The 14642-nt window shown below is 37.2% G+C and overlaps 1 protein-coding gene across 2 annotated transcripts; it reads left to right on the top strand.

Annotated features, from left to right (window-relative positions):
• The first annotated feature begins 815 nt into the window (after positions 1 to 815).
• LOC143854316 (cactus-binding carboxy-terminal, cactin) lies at positions 816 to 14642 on the top strand. 2 transcript variants are annotated; one of them, XM_077364200.1, is made up of 13 exons: positions 816 to 1176; positions 1405 to 1496; positions 2700 to 2799; positions 3426 to 3497; positions 3651 to 3713; positions 3881 to 4021; positions 6608 to 6703; positions 8049 to 8342; positions 9503 to 9641; positions 9973 to 10115; positions 13232 to 13408; positions 13528 to 13794; positions 14194 to 14642. In XM_077364200.1, exons 1-13 carry the CDS (start codon positions 985 to 987, stop codon positions 14311 to 14313), a joined length of 1896 nt encoding a protein of 631 aa, XP_077220315.1. In that variant the 5' UTR covers positions 816 to 984; the 3' UTR covers positions 14314 to 14642. The 2 variants fall into 2 exon arrangements, with proteins under 2 accessions (XP_077220315.1, XP_077220316.1); XM_077364201.1 differs by having other exon boundaries at positions 822 to 1176; positions 8058 to 8342.

Here is a 14642-nt window from a genome sequence, read left to right as displayed (position 1 = left end):
TACTCTATGGCCCACTTCATAGGATGATCCAACCGTTCATTTGTTGGGCCCCAAAAATTTTTCCATACCAATTTATAGAGGGACTGCACATTACAGAAGGAGGGCTAGGATCATCCTATGAAAATGATTTTTGGGGCACAACCTATCTACGTTGTGAGCCAACAAATGAATGATTTGGATCATCCTATACAGTACTTTTTGAAAAATTCTGAAGGGCCACACACCAAGACAAATGCACAATTTTAAGTAGGAGAATTATATTATGAACGGGCGTACGGAGATTCTATGCATTGTAAGGCTTACACCATATCCATTTGATGGGCCACAACATAAATAGGTTGTGTCCAAAAAATCATTTACATAGTATGATTGTAGCTCTCCTATCTATAGAGGAACTGCATATTATGGAAACCTCTATAGATTGGAGGGTTGAGATTATCCTATGGAAACGATTTTTAGGGCACAACCTATTTGCATTGTGGCCCATTAAATAATAGACTATACAGGCTTAAACCATATAAAACTTTGGGCATACAAACTCTTATAGTCTTATCTCATATTTGTGGTAGGAGAGAAGTCACACCCACCTCATCTTCATATGGCACACATTATTTTACACCCATGTAGGCATTGTATGCGCCAAGAATGCTATGAAAGATAATTATAGCATAAGAGTATAAGACAATGTTATGGGTAATTAAGAAAATCTGGGGGGGGTCTCTTTTGATTTAGGGGTTTTTTAGTAGTTTTACCTTTTCTTTTGCTATTTTTCACCCCTCTCCTACTACCCTTCAACCTACTTACATTGTAAAATCCCGAATTTCACACTGCTTAGGGCTTCAATAGACCTAACATAATCAATCCACGATGTGACTCACGTAGGGCTCCACAACGATCCAGTTGGCCCGCGTAATTTTATATACTGACTGAAGCATTGCTGTAGAAATAGAAATTCTTCTTCGTTCGTTTGTTCTTATTTTTGCAATGGAAAAGGATTCTCATTCTCGTCGGAGCTCAAGGACAGATCGGACCAGCCGGCGCCGGCGCCGGGGCTCAGGCAGTGATGGATCGGATTCTGATTCAGACGGTGGTGACAGGTCGAGGAATCGAAAATCCTCCCGAAATATCACCGAAGAACAAATTGCGGAGTACCTGGCCAAGAAAGCGCAGAAGAAAGTAGGGATTTTTTTTGTTTTCTCTATCTTTCTTTCTTTGTATATTTCTCTCTTCTAGGGTTTATGTTGTTTTATTTCCCTTTGAAGAAAGTAGGCGGTTTCCAGTTTCGTCCTCTGTGTGTTTATTTTTTTGTTTTTCTCTCTCCTAGGGTTTTGTGGATTTATTTATTCCCCCCCCCCCCCCCCCTCTCCTTTTTTTTGTTTTCTCATGTTTTAATTTGTTTATCAGGCTCTGAAAGTTGCGAAAAAATTGAAATCTCAGACGGTTTCCGGGTACTCAAACGACACCAATCCCTTTGGCGATTCCAATCTCAATGAGAAGTAAGTCTTTCAATTCATTATTTGCCTTTCAATCTTCAGTTTTTTTCTGGAAATTTATCTTTGTTCTTTCTTTTTTTTGGTCTTGTGAGGATTTCCTACAAGTCCTTGTTTATTTGGGTCGTTATTGTTAGGTGTTTTTAGTTGCTTCTGTTGTTTGAATTTCAAATGTTACTTTTGCTGTTTGAGTTTCAAAATAATTGTTAAGGTAGAATTGTAGGATGTGGGAGAAATTGTAGGAAGTGATTAGTGGAGGAAATAAAGCATGGAAAATCTGTAATATGGAGGGATCCAACGAATATTCAAGAAAAATATAACTCCACAAAGGTTTCCCCCTAGATGAGAGAGTCTAGTTTTGCTGATTGCATCTCTTCTTCCTAAATTTCCCTATCAAGTGGTATCAGAGAAGTCCATCCTTGGACTGTGGAGAACAACAGGATGGCGGATGGGACTAGAGCGCAAGAAGCAAAACACATGGAGGAGTCAATCAAACACTTCCATGAGAGTTGATGTCTGCCATGGATCTTAAGTATGAGCAACTCACGGCAAAATTGTCTTCTTCGGAAGGAAACGAACCAGTGGAGTCTTCCCGACCGGAGTCATCCCGGTCCTCATGAGAAGACTCGTCAGCAGCATCTCAAGGCTCAATTCAGACCCAATTTGCTAAGGTAGAGTTTCCTCGTTTCCATGGAGAGGACCCTAAGGGATGGATCTATCGTTGTGAAAAATTCTTCAACTTTAATCAAATTGAAGAGGGCCCAAAGGTATCTTTGGCCTCTATTCATCTCGAGGATAAAGCCTTACAATGGTTTCTTTGGTTGGAAACGACCAAGGTAGCGGCTTCGTGGGATGAGTTTGTACAAGCTTTATACGTTCGTTTCGGACCACAGCCTACGAAGATGCCATGGGCGATCTGACAAAGCTAAGACAAATCGGTTCGGCTAAGCAATATCAGGAGAAGTTCGAAGAATTGACCAACTGCACCCACAGGCTTCTAGAAGTTTTTTTTCGTTAGTTGTTTTATTAGTGGACTTCGGGATGAAGTTTTCTTTTTTTCGTGCTTACTTTCAATATTTGGATGGTATTTATAGTGTCCCTCGAAAGCTAAAACTACTTCTATTATTAGTTTGACTTCCTAATCAATTCTTAGATATATTCTGATTCTTATAATTTATTCTTGTAAATTAACCATTCATGAGGTGGCAGGTTTGTGTGGCGGAAGAAGATAGAGCGTGATGTTTCTCAAGGCCTAACACTGGATATGCTTTCAGTCAAAGCTGAAAAGAAGAAACAAAGAGAAAGGATGGTATATATTTAAACGTGCTCATTAGGAAGCTTCTGTTTTCTAATTATCACCTTTATTACAAAAGAAAAAGCTTGCCTTTGATTTAATACTTATTTTACTATTTTTGAAAAGAATACTTATATATTTTTGGAAGCTCATTCTACAGCTCAAAAGATTTTTCTTAGTTCATACAAAAGCTTTATCACGTCTTCTGATTTCTTAGTTAATTGTTTGTTCTTTGTAAATGTTATTATGTATTTTATTTCGTCTCTAATTTTATCTGCTGGAGATTCTTTAACAATTTATAATTTCTGGTCGCATTCCATAGATTGCCAGTACTCAGTAGCTTATAAAGTTTTTGCTCTCATGCATGTCAGTCATACCTCGTGTTTGATGAATTTGATTTGGTAATTTATATAGGATGTGTTGTATGCCTCTTAATATGTATGACAGGTCAACATGAAGCTATTATTACGCATCATAATATAAAGCGTATTAGTTAACCTGAAAGATGATCTATTCATTTCTTCCATTTATGATAAAGTTTACTTTTGGAATATGTTATATCTATGATGTAAATTAGACAATTACTCAATCCTCTCTAAGATGGATTATAGTGTACTTACTATGTTTTGAATCATATGCAGGGAGAGATTGAAAAGGTGAAAAAAAGGAGGGAAGAGAGAGCAATTGAAAAGGCCCAGCATGAGGAGGAAATGGTCAGCTTAGATTTCAGTATTTCATAGTGGTTCTTTTTTATCTAAAAAAAGAATTATGCTAGACATAATCTAGAGGGATGTTAAGTTGTAGTATTGTGATAAGAAGGAACTAGGGTATATATTATGATTTTCCATGTTTATTCCCTATGGCAGGCAATGTTGGCTAGGGAACGTGCTAGGGCTGAGTTCCAGGATTGGGAAAAGAAAGAAGAAGAGGTATGAAAATGCAACTGTCTCACATACCTTTTCTCCTATTTTCTCCATATGAACATTTCACGATGATCTTATTGCTTTTGACTTATTGTAACTTTGATATTTTAGTTCTATTTTTGGAGTTCACTATGATATATGTTTGTGTCAATTACTAACATTTTATTCAACAGTTCCATTTTGATCAAAGCAAAATTAGGTCAGACATTAGGCTGCGAGAGGGGCGTACAAAGCCTATCGATATTCTTTCCAAGAATCTTAACGGTTCAGAAGATTTTGATATCGAGATAAATGAACCTTACATGGTCTTCAAGGTGAATATCCCTTGTATTCTCCTTTTTTGTCAGGTCCAATATAGACACTACAATCCTCTTTCTACTCATCCATGTATTCATACTTTCCTTTTTCTTGTTACGCATGCCACTACTTGAACCTGTGCAAAACAAGAATGGGATTTTGTTTTATTTAAAGTTATGAAATCATATATACAGTAAGAATTGATCCTTTTGATCCTTTTTGCTTGTGCTACATGGGTGATTGCGAATGTGGTTATGGCCATTGTTTTGAAAATGTTTCGATTGAAGTCAAATCTTATGGATTTCGATTTGAATCCCATGATTGAATCTATATTTGTATGAATCTTGCATTTTTATTGAATTGCATGCTTCATGCGATTTATCCTAATTATGTTCTGTATAAGAGAAAATAGGGCCTTTTTTTCGAAAGACTCCCCTCTCTCTCCTGAGTTGGAAGCAGCACTCGAAAATCCTCTCTTGAGAAGGAAGAAGAAAGAGGACTAGGAGTTCAAATGAATCAAACCAGTTTGAGCCGTAAAGCAGTATACGAAGGAGAAGAAATGATGAAGAAAAGGGGTAAAGACCATTTAGAACTAGTTCAGTTGAACTACTTTGAACCAGTGGAACAAATTCTGCAACTGTTTCTAACCATTAGCAACAGAAGAACAAGAATACCACTACGAAAACAAAGAAGAATTGGCGACCATCGCTTCCTGCCTAAACAAGTCTTTCGACCGAAGCAACTCCCACTTGAAGTAGTTATGTTTTTGTTTTTTACCCATCCTTGGGTAAGATTCGAAGTAAAGTGGGGACTACAAGTCAACATATGCATTTTGTCCTCATTCAACAAATCTTCTCATTCTCCCTCCTTTTGAGTGTACTAAATGAGCAGAAATAGAAGAATGAGAATCTCTTTAAACAATTCCATGTCTCTTTGTAAAAGCATGTTTTTTTATCACTCAAAAGGTGGGATTTGGGGAAATGAGTGTCGTGGATCAGGATTGCAGAACATGTTCTGCTCTAGTTTTTGTTTTTCCATTCTTAGCACGGAAAAAGTCCAAAAGCGTAACAAAAAATAGTTTTCAAGCATCACCTCTCTGCTTTTGTTTCACACTGAGATTAGAAGTACGTAGGGACTGCATGTTACCTTCTTTGGCTGAGATTAGAATTGGGGATTGAATGACCTTTGGGTGAGATTAAAAGCATGCGAGAACCGTGAGATTAGAAGTTCTTTGTTTATTCTTAAAGCTTACTTTCTCCTTTTGTCTTACAGTGACTACATGCATACTAACGGTTACAAAATGAATATGCGGATAAATATTAACACTGCAACATACTTTCTCTTCTTACACCTTTGGGGAACTCATGTTGGTATCTGCCCTCAATTAAGCACAGTGCATGTGCTTAAGGATATTACTTTACATCGACGAGGGATATGACCATAATGAGGATTACAACGACGACTTAACATTTTTTGATAATTGATATTTATCAAATGATTTTGAGACTTTCTGAATTGAAATGAGCTTTTTTTTATATTATTTTTAAGATTATTATTCTGTATGCATTGATGTGGATGGGAAATGATTGATTAGTATGTAACCAGCTTGTTAGCAAACAAGTCACCCGATTGCTCGTTCAAAGTAATCGAGATTATCATAATGAATAACTAATCATGCTAATTTCTATTTAAACCAATGGATTTGGATGGAAAGTGAATAATTAGTTATTATGTATCTTTATATTTGTATGTTTATGCTTTATATATAAATTTGAATGAACCTTACGATTTATGATACAAATTATGATCCATTAAGATTCGACCCCTATCACGATCTACAATTTGATTCCGATTTTCAAAACACTGGTTATGGCACATCTGTTCCTTTTTGCAAAGTAACCTTCGGGTCATTATGTTATTCTTTGTGTATTTTTAACAATATGCTTCATTTCATTATATAGATTATCAAGTTGTGTCCAGTTTTCTAACAAACCCCTGCAAGAAAACTCTAGCCACCTTTATTTCCATAAGAACATAGTTTTTCACTATCTGCAATTGATAAAAGATTGAAAACCTTACACGCTACCCTTATTGAAATGAAACTAAAGAAATTCAACACAAGATTTTTTGCATAATAAGCATAGAGAACAGGCTCAATAATAGCAGATTGATTTGTATTTCATAGATTAAGTGAGCTATATAGGGACGTGAGCTTAGGATTCTAGTAATCGCTGATACCTTTAGATTTGAGATTGTTTAAACTTTTATCTCTTGGTTTTGTAGTAGAGCACTTAAACTGATTGCTTGAGGTTCAGTAGACTAAGACTACAGACGTCTCGCTACAGGTTTATACTTGCTTGGGTAGTGTCAGAAAGCCTTGAATGTTGTTCTATGATATTCTTAGTACTGGTGGTTGGAGTCTCTTTTTGTGCTTGAGTTTTTATATATATATATATATATATATATATATATATATATATATATATATATATATATATATGAATGATATTTTGAGTTTATATTAAATGAATGATGCTTATGATATTCTGTTATTGCTATATGCTGAGTATGCTCAACCTGGATAATTTATATGAATGTAACAGGGTCTGACAGTTAAGGAAATGGAAGAGCTCCGTGATGACATTAAAATGCATCTCGATTTGGACAGGGCAACACCAACGCATATTGAATTTTGGGAGGTCTCATCCTTTTCCTTCTCTAAATAAGTATCTTGTAGTCGTATTATCCTTGATCGTTTATCTATCAGGTCTTGGAATACTCCTCATTTTATTTTATTTAAAGACCGGAATTTATCTAGGAACTGGGGAATACTCCTTGTTTTATGCTAATTTAACATATTAAAACTTATACTATAAAATCCATGGATGATTTTTTTTGCCTATTACATACAAATAAGGTATGGTAACTTTTTAATATGGTCCCCGCATACAAATGTTATAATTATATGGAGACAATGTTGTGTAACTTTTAGTATGTGCTTTGTTATAAATCTGTAGAATAAAACTAAAAGTAGAATAGCCATAAATACAAAAGAAAGGAAGAATGAAAGAGGAGAGATGAAAAAAAGACATGGTTAGTGAGGGGGAGAATATGTTCTTCTATCCCACCCATCTAAACCCCCCCCACCACACACACACACACACTCACACACACCAATCTTTTTTATAGTTAAGTGAAAAGTGACCGAAGGGACATTAAGTTTCAATAAGTTACAAACTAAGGATAAAACTGTCCCTGAAACTTAAGAAATATGCTTTCATACGTAGTCTTCTACAATCTCCCTCTAGCTGGAGCATAAATGTCATACATGCTCAGCTTGTCCAAGTATCGAGAACATGAGCACATCGTCACTTTGGTGAGTATATTATCTAGCTGAGAATCAATATTGCATCCAAATTGTTTTGGCTGAACCTAATTATTCTGGGCTTTAATGCACATGATTGTTTTAAGAAATTCTAGAATTTAATTAATTAGAAATGTTGTAATTGTTAATTGCTATTTTTCAGGAAAATGTTTTTGTTTTCAAAAATTGTTAAGCTTTGTGTGTCAATTACCGGAGGTTGTGAGGTGAGAAGCCACTCACTCATTATGGTTATTTTGTGCATGAGAGGTAAATGATCAACTACGGATACTTTTTCTTTCGAGGGCATGTGCTTGATGCCACCATGACGGGTTGCTGGTTTCATCATTGAGTTCAAATTTTTTTTCATAATGATGTCTGGTTGGAATGAGACGTGATTTTGGGAATCAATGGTTGAATATTCATGTCACACAATATTGTCTTTTTCCAGTTAACCAAGGGGTGTCTTTGTTCCATCACTTAATGTGGCTCCCTGAATACTCCTTAATTCATCAGCTCCATCTTCCTTTTTAAGCTGTGAAATCTAAGATGTGATGTTTCTTACCGTATTAATATTGAATTGAGCTCTTATCTTTGTTTCTGATATTCTCACACCTCCATCCAATTGTATCATATAACCCAATCTTATCTTTACTCGAATTTGACAATTTATATTTTGGAAGTTGGAACAGGCATTAATGGTGGTTTGTGATTGGGAGCTAGCTGAAGCTCGGAAAAGGGATGCGTTAGATCGGGCAAGGGTACGTGGTGAGGAACCCCCTGCTGAGATACTTGCAGAAGAAAGGGGATTGCATTCGAGCGTTGAAGCTGATGTCAAGAACTTTTTCCAAGGGAAAACACACTCTGAGCTGGAGGCACTCCAATGCCAGATTGAGTCACAGATGCGTTCTGGCACAGCCAAGGTTGTTGAGTATTGGGAGGCCGTTCTGAAACGACTTCATATATACAAGGCAAAGGTACATAATGCTCACCCACCTTTCAGATTATCTAGGACCATGGTTTTAAATTTCGGCCGAAATACCAAAATTTCAGATTTCGGCCGGGACCGACACCGGAAATACATAAATCCGAAATTTCAGTAATTTCGCCGAAATTTACAAGATTTCCACTGAAATTGCTGTGAAATTACCAAAATTTCCACTGAAATCTTGTAAAATACCGAAATTGTTTTTTCTGAATTTTACATGATTTCAGTAGAAATTTCGGCCGAAACCAAAAAATTCCGGTTTCGGTTGTGGCCAAAACCGATACCGAAACCGACATTTAAAACCATGTGTAGGGGTAACTGAAAACAAATATACAGCCACATTGGCATTTGGTTATTCAAGCTAATTGCCATTTTAATTGTCAATCTTACCATTTTTGTTACTATGAAGTTTCAATATTACATAAATCACATGATAATGATTATTATAGAAAACTTAGTGTAAATCTGAATATTTTAGGTCATCATGTGATAGAATGTTCTATGCATTTGGGAATAAAAGGAGGATCCAATGTCTTTGTTTTTTAAGCATGTACTAGGTTGAGACTTACATAGGGTATAGTGGTTCTGTGATGTCTTTTTCCATGGTTGACCCCTGATCCTCTCCTTGGTTTTTGAATAAGAGTAAGAGGCAGTGAAAAGGTATGCTTAGAGTTGGATACTGAACCATTCATATGTTAGCTACAAGAAAGAACATTACATTGACAAATCAAAGCAACCCCGCGTAATTTGAAGCAATTGGCTATGAAGAATACTAGCAGAGGATCAATAGGCCATCGACAAACTATGCAGGTCATTGCAAATCTTAGGATGACTATGATGACCTAGGATGAAGGCAATGGGGGCTCGAAATTTCATTGTTGGGTTATAGGACTAGATATGGAAACTAGAGCTTTTTCACTAGTTAAAAATAAATAAAAAAATTGGAAACTGGAGCATTGAATACTCAAAAAAATATGTATGCATCCTGACTTGTTCACCTGAACTCGTCTGGATGATTAAATTCTGCCTTGTACTGCAAATTTTCTTCATTATAGTAGCTGAATTGTTTCTTCGCTATTATTCATTGGAGGTTTTTTTTTGGAATGGTATTCTCAGGAGTTTTATGTTTTTAAATTATATCCATTTCAGGCCTGTTTGAAGGAAATTCATACCAAACTTCTATGGAAGCATTTACAACGTTTGGAGCAGCCAGTGGAGATTGAACAGAGCATAGAATCAGATCATGATTCCCAGCCGAAAGAGGAGGATGCCGTGCATACTGTGGAAGGTATTGTCTTTAATTCTCCATCCGAACTTTGGTGGGCACTGATTTCCGTATGAGCTGCATTTCATTTAGGCCCTGTTTGGATTGCAAGAATTTTAGGGAAAAGGTTGGAAAGGAAAAAATATTTCTAAAATTTCCCATGTTTTTTTATTCACGAAAGCTGTAACTTAACCAATTCTATTCATTTTTTCTTTAGAGGAGCCATCAATTTATAATGATATCCCTATAGATTATGGAAAGAAAAAAATCCAATTTTTTTTTTCCATCATTAGTTTTATTCTTACCATCCTAACAGGCCTTAGTGTACTTTATCTGATTTGTGTTTCATATATAGATGATGAACCCTACTCCCCGGAACCCATGATGGATGAACCTGAGGACGAGCCAGAAGAAGAGCCTGGTTCATTTTCACCAGAGTTGTTGCATGCCGATGAAGATGAAGAAGCAATAGACCCTGAACAGGACAGAGTTGAACTGGTAATGTATTTTGTTGGCTGTCAGTTTATGACTCATATATATATATATATATATATATATATGAGGAATATGTTCGTGCACTCAAGCTCTAATAAGGAATGGTGCGCTTGAGTGCACCAATCACATGGGTCCCACAATTTCTGTGAGGATCCAAACCATTCATTTGCAAGGGCCTATCATAGAGAGGGTGTGTACCAAAAATCAGCTCCATTGAATCATCCTAACCCCTCCAAAAGTAGAGGGCAAAAATGGGCAGATTTGTGGTCTGTCCATTTTGACCTCCACAAATGGATGGGTTAGGATGATCCTATGGAGCTGATTTTTTGTACACACCCTATCTATGTAAGACCCTTTCTAGTGAATGCTTTGGATCATCCTAACAATGTGGGCCTCAATGGTTTTTGAGCTCAAGCTCACGAATATGTTCCAACGCTCAAGCTCACAATCCTTTTCCTCTATTTATATATATATATATATATATATATATATATATATATATATATATATATATATATATAGAGAGGAAAAGGATTGTACGCTCGAGTGTACCAAGCTTATGGTACGCTCGAGTGCCCAATCACATGTGGGCCCACTTTGTTAGGATGATCCAAAGCATTCATTTGAAAGGCCCTTACATAGATGGGATGTGTACCAAAAATCAGCTTCATAGGATTATCCTAACCCATCCATTTGTGGAGGTCAAAATGGACCGACATTGTTTGTCCACAAATCTGCCCATTTTTTCCCTCCACTTTTGGAGGGGTTAGGATGATTCAATGGAGCTGAGTTTTGGTACACACCCTATCTATGATAGGGCCTTGCAAATGAATGCTTTGGATCACCACAAAAATGTGGGACCCATGTGATTGGGCACTCGAACGTACCAAGCTTATGGTACGCTCGAGCGTACAATCCTTTTCCTGATATATATATATATATATATATATATATATATATATATATATATATATATATATATATATATGAGAAAAGGGTTTCTGCGCTCGAGCGCAGACAGGGGGTATATATATATATGAGAAAAGGGTTTCTGCGCTCGAGCGCAGACAGGGAAGGGGGTGTGTGTGTGTGTGTATGTGTGTATATACACACACACACACACACACACACACACACCATTTCCTCTATATATACACACCCCATTTCCTCTCTCTCTCTCTCTCTCTCTCTCTCTATATATATATATATATATATATATATATATATATATATATGGAGGAAATGGTTTGTGTGCAGCTGCACAGATAAGCTATCTGTGCATGGCTGCACAAACCATAGTGGGGGCCACATTTTTTGGGGATCCAAAGCATTCATTTGGAAGGCCCTTCCATGGATAGGGTGTGTATAAAAAATCAGCCCCATTGGATCATCCTAACCCAATCAAAGTTGGAGGGGAAAATGGACAGACACTGTTTCTGCCCATTTTTTTCCTCCATAAATGGTAGGGTTAGGATGATCCTAAAGGGCTGATTTTTGGTACACACCCTATCTATGGAAGGGCCTTCCAAATGAATGCTTTGGATCCCCCCAAAAATGAGGCCCCCCCATGGTTTGTGCAGCCATGCACAGATAGCTTATCTGTGTTGCTGCACACAAACCACTTCCTCATATATATATATATAGAAAAGGGTTTCTGCGCTCGAGCGCAGATTTGGGGGAGGGGGGGGGGGGGATCCAAATAATTCATTTGATGGGCCCTTTCATGGATAGGGTGTCCACCAAAAATCAGCTCCATTGGATCACCATAGGGTGTCCATTTGTGGGGTGAAAAATGGGCAGATTTGTGGACAAACAATATTTGTCTATTTTCTCCCCTACAAATGGACACCCTAAGATGGTCCAATGGAGCTGATTTTTGGTACACCCCCATCCATGATGGAACCTGTCAAATGAATGGTTAGGATCACCCAAAAAATGTGGGCCCCACCTTGTTTCCAGCACTCGAGCGCAGGAACCCTTTTCGCTTTGCTTTAGGTGGGATATCCAGTGAAACTGCTTTGAAGGAAGCTGTCACTAAAATGGAACAGAAGGCTAGCCCATCTAGGATGCGGGTCACTGTTGGTCAAATGACGCCTATCTGGATTGGTTCAAAGCTGAGCTTACAATTGGTTTTTAACTTGGGATGCATAATCTCAATAGGAATCTCCTTCCAAAAAAACATCAAAAGGAATTGCAAAAAACGCCAACAAAAAGAAAGAAAGATAGAACCCATTGATTCAGTTAAATAATGAGCACTTGGCAGAAATCATAAAAATAAAAAATAAAAAATAGGACCCATTGATTCAGTTAATGACGAGCACTTGGCAGAAATCACTCTCTTTGTTTCTTGATGTACACAAGGTCCAAATTTCTTAATTTTGTAAATCTTTTGCACTCTTGATTGATTATCCATGTTGAGAATCCTATGTCTGGCCAAGTGGTGTCCACTGATTGTGCTGTGGTGCTAAGCCACGATTTTGTGTACTTGCAAAGGAGATGGGGTTCGAGTTTATGACCTTATTTATATGAGCCTTTCTTTGTTTTTCTTTAAGCAGCGAGCTGGGTCCTGGTGTTCATGGTTTTGAAACACATTCCTATACTACGCTAGGCTGTGGCCTATGTCACAAATATATCCTATGTCACAAATATATCTGATATTTCCAAAATATTGCATTTTTATTGCGACATTTTGTTAAAACGATAAACTCCCGAAATAGTCCTCAGATTTTAAACCTACAGCGATATTTTCATTTTCATCATAAAATATCACGATATTATCCTGATATTTTTATTTTGGGCGATGATATTTTCAACCCCCTGCAGTACGCATGCGCCCCCCTTATAATGTGTCTTGACGTCAAAAAGCGTTAAAGTTGCCCACTGTTCACGTCAAATCACGTTATAAGGGGGGCGCATGCGTATGCAAGGGGGATATCATCTCCCTTTTATTTTCCGTTGCCTTGAAATTCCAGACAACAATATTTGTGACAGGCTATGGCACTTGATCCCAACTACGGACCTCAAACTTTTAACAGAACTATATAACTGCTTACATACTCTGTAATTTCTTTACATATGTGATTTGCTCTCTTAAATACCCGGTGATTTATTTAAAACAGGAATGGAAACGTGTGGCTGTATTAGAAGAACAACAAAGACGGATTCAAGAAGCCATGGCTGCAAAGTCTACTCCACCTGAAGACAACTTAGAAATGAAAGCAATGAAAGCAATGGGAGCCATGGAGGAGGGGGATGCAGTATTTGGCTCTGGTGCTGAAGTAAATCTGGAGTCACAGGTTCGCAAGGACCACTGTTTATTTATTTTATTTTATTTTGCAAGAACAACTGTTATCTTTTCATTTTTACTGTTCACTTTAAATGACATTACATTGCTAAGCTATTGATTTGCGTGCAGGTGTACTGGTGGCATGATAAATACCGTCCGAGAAAACCCAAGTACTTCAACCGTGTTCATACGGGATACGAATGGAATAAATACAACCAAACACACTACGATCATGATAATCCTCCTCCAAAGATTGTGCAAGGGTACAAATTCAATATATTTTATCCGGATCTTGTTGATAAAACAAAGGCTCCAGTGTATACCATAGAGAAGGATGGGAGTAGCGGTGAGACTTGTTTTATAAGATTTCATGCTGGACCCCCTTACGAGGACATAGTAAGTTTCATTCACTCTCATGGCTGACCTTCTAGACAATGTTTTAAATTTCGGTTTCGGTGTCGGTTTCGGCCACCACCGAAATTGAAAAATTTCTGTTTTGCTGAAAATTTTGGCCGAAATCATGTAAAATTAGGTTAAAATTTTTGGTATTTTTAATATTTCTGTGGACATGTCTGAAATTTCAGTGGAAATTTTGTAAATAAAAGTGAAAATTCTGCAATTTCGGCAAAATTATGTAAAAATCCGATTCATGGTGAATTTCATTTTGGCCTCGGCCGAAATCGAAATATTTTGACCGAAATTTCAGATTTCGGCGAAAATTTAAAACTATGCTTCTAGAAGAGCTTATATGTGTTTAATTACGTGATTGATTTCTTCTTTTCATGGTCAAAACAGGCATTCCGGATTGTGAATAAGGAATGGGAGTATTCACACAAGAAGGGCTTCAAGTGCACATTTGAACGCGGGATTCTTCATGTCTACTTTAACTTCAAACGCTACCGGTATCGCAGATAAAGACCCACCTGCTCATGTCTGATTCTGCCACCATTATCCGCATTGCCTTGTATGTTATTTTCAAACAGAGTGGAATTTTTCTGTGCCCGAAACACACCGGTTCTGCCGGTCTCCTTCCTAAAGGTCCCCCGAAAGGTCCCTGGGGCGAAAAACAAAACAATGTAAGTTAGATAAACAGCTCCAAAGTTTTGGTGCTAAAAAAATCTTGTAAGGGCTGATGAGGATAAGAAGCCTCGGTTTATTTTATTCTTGTATATGCTTTCGATCCTCCACTTCAGAACATCCCCAATGAGTATACTACACAATAGATAGTGAGACTGCCTTTTCTA

Source organism: Tasmannia lanceolata, unplaced genomic scaffold, assembly GCF_043159265.1.
Source record: "Tasmannia lanceolata isolate RefF3 unplaced genomic scaffold, GAP_Taslan_0.1 ptg000020l, whole genome shotgun sequence".
NCBI lineage: Eukaryota > Viridiplantae > Streptophyta > Magnoliopsida > Canellales > Winteraceae > Tasmannia > Tasmannia lanceolata.
This window is presented reverse-complemented; position numbering and strand designations above follow the sequence as displayed.